Source organism: Dipodomys ordii, unplaced genomic scaffold (genome assembly GCF_000151885.1).
Source record: "Dipodomys ordii isolate 6190 unplaced genomic scaffold, Dord_2.0 Scaffold7, whole genome shotgun sequence".
NCBI classification, from domain to species: domain Eukaryota; kingdom Metazoa; phylum Chordata; class Mammalia; order Rodentia; family Heteromyidae; genus Dipodomys; species Dipodomys ordii.
The window spans coordinates 23,231,454-23,238,341 of NW_012267223.1; the positions used below are offsets into that span (position 1 = coordinate 23,231,454).

The following is a 6,888-nucleotide window of genomic DNA, read 5'->3' on the forward strand; positions in this document are numbered from 1 at the left end:
GGGGGGGGGTCAGTTGAAGGGCTTGAACTCTGTCCCTGTACTCTTCAGCTCAAGGTGAGCACTCTATCACTTTGAGCCATGGCTTCACTTCTGGTTTGGGGGTGGTTAAGATGGAGATAAGAGTCTCACTTTCCTGTTCAAAGTTCAAAGGCTGGCTTTGAACTTCGATCATAAGATTTCAGCCTCCTGAGGAACTAGGATTATAGGTGTGAACCACAAGCATCTGGCCTGGACTATTTTTTTTTTTTTTGTCGGTTGGGGGGCTTGAACTCTGGGCTTGGGCACTGTCCCTGCACTCTTCAGCTCAAGGCGAGCACTCTACCTCTTGAACCACAGCGCCACTTCCAGTTTTCTAGTGGCTTATTGGAGATAAGAGTTTCACGGACTTTCCTGCCTGGGCTGGCTTTGAACCGCGATCCTCAGATCTCAGCCTCCTGAGTAGCTAGTAGTACAGGTGTGAGCCACCGGCTCCCAGCTCTGGCCTATATTTTTAATATTCCTTTTTTTGTATTAGCTTTTTGTTTTGTTGGTCATGGGACTTGAACTTGTATTAGCTTTGATATAACTGACAACCAATAGACTACATTATTTAAAATGTACAATTTGATGAAACTGATTTATGGATATATTCCACACATACTTGTGAAACCACCAATACAACCAAGGAACATATATCCATTACCCCAAAGTTTCCCTGTGATCATTTGTAATCCATCCCCCACCCAGCCATACCCTACCCCAGCCTGGCCCCAAATGACCACCAATCTGTTTTCTGTCACTGTAGATTTATTTGCATTTTTAGGGTTTTATATATGTGGCATAAAATGACAGGGGAGGAGTGGTCTGGTTTCTTTCACTAAGCATAATTACTCAGTTTTATTCATGTGTCACCACTTCATTGTTTTTTGAGTACTAGGCCATGAATGGAGTATAGAATGATGGAATGTCCACCATTCAGCTGGGTGGCCATTTGTGGGCATACACTTTCATTCCTCTTGGGCTAATATCTAACACAAATGACAAGAGTCATAGGCCAGGTAAAGGTTTTACATTCTAGGAACGTCATGCTTTCTTCCATTAGCCATTCTCCACTATTGTATATTGATTCACCTCTGAAGACAGCCTTGTTAACATGTAACTATACCTCAATTTTGTTCTGGTGGACCACAGAAAGTCAGATTTAACCTCCCAATCCAATCCCCAATATCAAATTGTTCTCAGACCATTAGTGTGAGATAATGTTTCAAACCTATCTTTATTCCATTTAACAACTTCAGGTCTATTTCTAGACTTCATTTGGGGAGAAAAAAAAAAGGAGTTAAGCTTAGGAATACTTACTTATCAATGCACACTTTAATTTTAAGCTGATAATTCAACTCAGGGAATTTGACCAACAACCTAGTTAAAAAAAAAATCCAGTTTTAAAAAAAAGTTAAGTTTGGGGCAGGGGGAGGATGGGAAGGGATGGGAAGGGGAAACAAAGGAGGAGGCTACAATGTTTGATAAGAAATGTACTCATTATCTTGCCCATGTAATTGTTATACCTCTGTACAGTATTTTCACAATAAAAAAATTAAAATTAAAATTTAAAAAAGTTAAGTTTCTCCAGTAATCTCTAGTTTAAAAAAAAAAAAGAAAAATTCACTAGGCACTAGTGGCATATGTCTGTCATCTTAGCTACTCAGGAGGCTGAGATCTGAGGAGCTGAGGTTCAAAGCCAGCCTATGCAGGAAAGTATGAAGCTCTTATCTCCCAGTAACTTCCAAAAAAGCTGGAAATGGAGCTGTGGCTCCAAGTGGCAGAGTGCTAGCCTTGGGAAGGACGGATGGAAGGAAGGAAGGAAGGAAGGAAGGAAGGAAGGAAGGAAGGAAGGAAAGAAGGAAGGAAGGAAGGGAGGGAGGGAGGGAGGGAGGGAGGGAAGGAGGGGAGGAGAGGACAAAAGAGGAGAAGAGAGCAAAGGGGAGGAAAGGAGAGGAAAGCAGTAGAAAGGAAAGGAAAGGAGAAGAAAGGAAAAGAAGGAAGAGTGAGCTCAGAGACAGCGCCCAGGCCCAGAGTTTAAGTTCTAGAACCCGCTTTTAAAAAAAAAGTAAAATTTAGCTGGAGGTATAGCTCAAGTGGTAGAGAGCCTGCTCCATTTCTAAGAGTCGAATAAACCGTAATCCCAAATGCCTCCTCCATCCAGCCCAGGTAAGCTCCTTCAGACAAAAAGACACTGCAAAAAGCCTACAAATGGAGGACTTGGACAAACCTGTATGAAATTCACGAAAAGAAAGTAAAAATCACTCAATGAAATATACAGCAAGAACATGCTCTGCAGCTGCTATTCTTTCTATTAAACTTGAAACCCAGCACCATACTAAGTTTCCAAGGAGGGAAATTTCACCCCACAAGGGGAAACCCTCCATGTCTATTTGGATCTGGGGGCTTGCTGGGGCCTCACAGCTAGCCCATCAATAAACCTACTCTTTCCTTGAGATCTTCAAGGAAGAATAGAACCAAAAGTCCACAGTATTATTGTGTCCCTTTTGAAGCAAAGGAGAAACTACAGCTTACTGGGTTAGTCTGTCATCACAGAAATGTACCTAGCTTTTTTTTTTTTTTTGGTGCCAGTACTGGGGCTTGAACTCGGGGCCTGGGCATTGTCCTTTAGCTTTTTTGCTCAAAGCTGGTATTCTACCACTTGAGCCACAGCTTCACTTCCAGCTTTTGGGTGGCTAATTGGAGACAAAAGTTTCATGGACTTTGCTGCCTAGGCTGGCTTGAACTGTGATCCTAAGATGTCAGCCTCCTGAGTAGCTAAAATTAAAGGTTTGAGCCACAAGCACCAGTAACTGAAGATAAACCGAAGAACCTAACTGTATCCTGTTCTTTGATTTTGACATGAGACTCAATAAGCAAGTTGATACCAGTCCAACAAATTCTATACCCACAATAGGACTGCTGGTGAAGCCTGAAGGAAGAACCCTGAAGCCAGACATGATAGAACATGTCTACAGTTCCAGCTATGCAGGAGAACTGAGTTAGAAAAGGATCATTCAAGTTATGAGTTCAAGACCAGCCTGGGCAACATAGCAAGACTCAGCCTCAAAAATAATTCACAAGGGGCTGGGAAGGTGACTCAGTAGTAGTGTGCTTTGCCCTGCGTGCGTGAGGAACTGGGTTCAATTCCTCAGAACCACATAAGCAGAAAAAGCCGGAAGTGGTGCTGTGGCTCAAGTGGTAGAGTGCTAGCCTTGAGCTGAAGAACTGAGGGACAGTGCCCAGGCCCAAAGTCCAGGCCTCACAACTGACAAATAAATTAATTAATTAATTAAATAACACACAAACAACAACAAAAGAACAACGCTGGCCTCCAACTTTTCTCTGGATCTAAGAATGTCCCTAAATAAAAGCTCCCTCCAAATGCAAGCCCAGTGGCCCACCTGACTTTAGTGGTAAACTGGACTCCAGTCTTGATGACTAAGGGCCGGTCGGGATGCATAGGCATGCAGGGTTGCCGTTCAACCACAAAGGCACTGAAGGGAAAAGAAGAACAGTGTCACATTACTTCCATGGTGACTCGTCTTTGTCCTGTTCCTTTGAAGTCAGCTAGTCTTTTGCTTTAGGGCATGATTTCTTTTTTCTTCACTTTTTGGATAAGGCAAAGAGGACAAGAATTCTAAGATACCTTTTCATTAAGTTTCGAAATAGCTCCACAATTCTCTCTTCCAGCATTGGCCGGTGCTGCACAATGGGGTCCCCTTTATAAGAAACCTTTTGCTGCAACTCCTCTAGCTTCTTAATTTGTTGGCGGGTCTGAAGTTGAGATTCAGCTAATGATGTTATCCTGCCAATAAAATCAGAAAGTTATCAGTTACCAGAGTGTACACAGGTGAAGTAGAGAAGAAGAAAGAATAAATTCCAACCTGGGAATGGTGGCACATGCCTATAATTACAGCATTAAAGAGGCTGTGATAGCCAGGCATCCGTGGCTCAAGCCTGTAATCCTAGCTACTCAAGAGGTTGAGATCTGAGGATCACGGTTCAAAGCCAGCCCAGGTAGGAAAGTCCATGAGACTCTTATCTCCAATAAACTACTCAAAAAGCTGGAAGTGGCACTGTGGCTTAAGTGGTAGAACGTTAGCCTTATGCACGAAGAGGTTCAGGGACAGCACCTAGGCCCTGAGTTCAAGACCTACAACTCAGCTAGGTGCTGGTGGCTCATGCCTGTAAACCTAACTACTCAGGAGGCTGAGATATGAGGATCTCGCTTCAATGCCAGTCCAGGCAGGAAAGTCCATGACATTCTTATCTCCAATTAACCACTACAACACTGCAAGTGTTGCTGTAGCTCAAGTTGTATGGAGTACTCGCTCGCCTTGAGCTGAAGAGCCGAGAGACAGTAGTCAGGCCCAGAGTTCAAGCCTGACAACCAACAAAAACCAAAAACAAACAAAAAAACAAAAAACAAAACACCAGGAGCATGAATGGAGTTGTTGCTGGCCGGAAAAACACACAAGCACAGATATAGAGAACATGAAATAGATAATTTGTTTTTATTTTCCCCATCCTATCTTCTGTGCGTACCACATGTGATCCTGGCTAACTCAGGAGTCTGGATGGCCTGCACACTCATTACCTCTATAAGCTTGGCCTCTCCTCTTGACTATGGTAGACCTCAGACTTTCCTGGCTTGAAGAGAATGGAGTGAACCACATGATAGCCATGAACCCTTTTGATGTCAGTCTCACAGATTTGTTTGCCTAGGCTGGCTTTGAATTTCAATCCTTAGATTTGAGTCTCTTGAGCAGCTAGGATTATAGGCATAAGCCACCAGCACCTGGTTAAATTAAATGTATTTAAAATACAATAATGTAAATATACACACACACAAATATATTCTGTGCCAGTCCTGAACATAGCACCTGGGCACCATCCCTGAGCTTTTCATGCTCAAGGCTAGTACTCTACCACTTGAGCCACAGCTCCACTTCCAACTTTACTGATGATTATCTCCAGTCTCACAGACATTCTTCCCAGGTTGGCTTCAAACCAAGATCCTCAGATCTCAGCCTCTTGAGTAGCTAGGATTACAGGCATGAGCCCCTGGCACCTGGCCAAAGGTTGGTTTTTTTGTTTTGTTTTTGTTTTCTGGGAGCGGGGGTGGGGGCGGGGAAGGGGTCTGAGACCAGGACTCAAACTCAGCATCTTTTTACTCATTGGCTGGTAAGCTACACCTCCAACCTAGTATATTTTATTTAAAAATTGTTCAAATAAAGTAAAAACACTAAGTTTTAGACTAAATTTGAATATGTAAAAGCTCCCAACTTAAAGATATAGTACCAACTGGAACTAGGCTCAAGCTGGGTATTTAGTTGGTGGTAGAGCACTTTGCCAAGAATGCTTAAGCATAACCACCACAAAGATTTTTTTTTTTTTAAAGACAGAGGGAGCAGTGATATCAGCTCTATGATTATAACCATGATTATTATCTCAGCTCTCTAGAAGGAAGAGAGACGTCTTCCTTCTGTCTCTTACCAGTTTTCAGGACGATCCAGGCAGATGTTGGGAGGGCCTCCAATGCACGCAATCTGTTGCCGCCGCTTCCAATCAGCCAGCTCCTCATCAGTGAGTGTTTTCTGCACATATTCCATGGCCGACAAAAGCCCTGCCAGCTCACTCACAATGCTCTGGTTAGAAACCAAAACAAAGTCAGAAAACATTTCCCCCATGCAATCTCTAACCACATTCCTTAGTCAGTTCCAGAGAAGGAACTTATTAGAAACCAGTCAAGTTGTGTCACGAGAGGTGCCTGATACCAAGGCTGTCCAAGGCGCTTACTCTCCGCATCTGGTCCAGGGCTGTGAGCATCTGTTCCAGCTGTTGCATCTTCTGTCTAGTCACAGACTGGTTGTTTCCATTCAGATCCTGCATGTCTGTGGAGGGAGGAAAGACTTTTTGACCAGAGGGAATCCTCTCAGCCTTCTAAACAAGGCCCACTGTAGAGGTTGAGACAGGAGAATGATGAGTTCAAGGCCTGCCTGGGCTACATAGTGATGAAACCCATCTCAGAATGGAAAGAAAGAAAGAAAGAGAGAGAGAAAGCTAGAAAGAAAGAAAGAAAGGAGGAAAGAAAGGAAGGAGGAAAGGAGGAAAGAGAGAGAGAGAGAAAAAGCAAGCAAGCAAGCAAGCAAGCAAATGGAAAGTTTCATTAACCGTTAAGTTTCAGAAGCTCCTAAAACTCTTGCTATAAAAACTAAACACAGTTGGAAAAAAGTCTTTAAAGTCAATAACACAGACTCATTTTCTTTTTCTTTTTTTTTTGGTCCAGTCGTGGGACCTGAACTCTGGGCATGGGCGCTGTCCCTCAGCTCTTCAGCTCAAGGCTAGCGCTCTACCACTTGAGCCACAGCACCACTTCCGGCTTTTTACTTTTTGCTTATGTGGTGCTGAGGAATCGAACTCAGGGCCTCAGGCATGCAAGGCAAGCGCTCTACCACTGAGCCACCTTCCCAGCCCCACAGACTCATTTGCTATGAAAAATTTTTATTTATTATTATTTTTTTTTGGTCGGTTGTGGAGCTTGAACTCTGGGCCTGAGCGCTGTCCCTGCACTCTTCAGTTCAAGGTGAGCACTCTACCACTTGAGCAACAGCGCCACTTCCAGTTTTCTGGTGGTTTATTGGAGATAAGAGTTTCACGGACTTTCCTGCCCAGGCTGGCTTTGAACCCTGGATCCTCAGATCTCAGCCTCCTGAGTAGCTAGGATTACAAGCGTGAGCCACCAGCACCTGGCTGAAGTCAATAAATTTTTAATCATTTTCACATGTTGTGATTCCTTCACTGCCCATCACAGTGAAGCTCAAGATTTTTCTTGAAATCTAAGGCAGCCCTTTTTTTTTTTTTTTT

At 43.5% G+C, this 6,888-nt stretch overlaps 1 protein-coding gene across 4 annotated transcripts in view; it reads right to left on the reverse strand.

The window, feature by feature from the left end:
• Positions 1-6,888, reverse strand: part of Stat3 (signal transducer and activator of transcription 3 (acute-phase response factor)) — a 61,302-nt gene that overhangs the window by 12,342 nt on the left and 42,072 nt on the right. For all 4 annotated transcript variants that reach the window (XM_013037955.1, XM_013037956.1, XM_013037957.1 and 1 more), the window contains exons 7-11: positions 5,821-5,915; positions 5,518-5,669; positions 3,668-3,826; positions 3,423-3,515; positions 1,339-1,398 (exon numbers count right to left, since the gene is read on the reverse strand). In XM_013037955.1, coding sequence (XP_012893409.1) covers positions 1,339-1,398; positions 3,423-3,515; positions 3,668-3,826; positions 5,518-5,669; positions 5,821-5,915 — 559 coding nt within the window. The remainder of the gene's footprint in view (positions 1-1,338; positions 1,399-3,422; positions 3,516-3,667; positions 3,827-5,517; positions 5,670-5,820; positions 5,916-6,888) is intronic.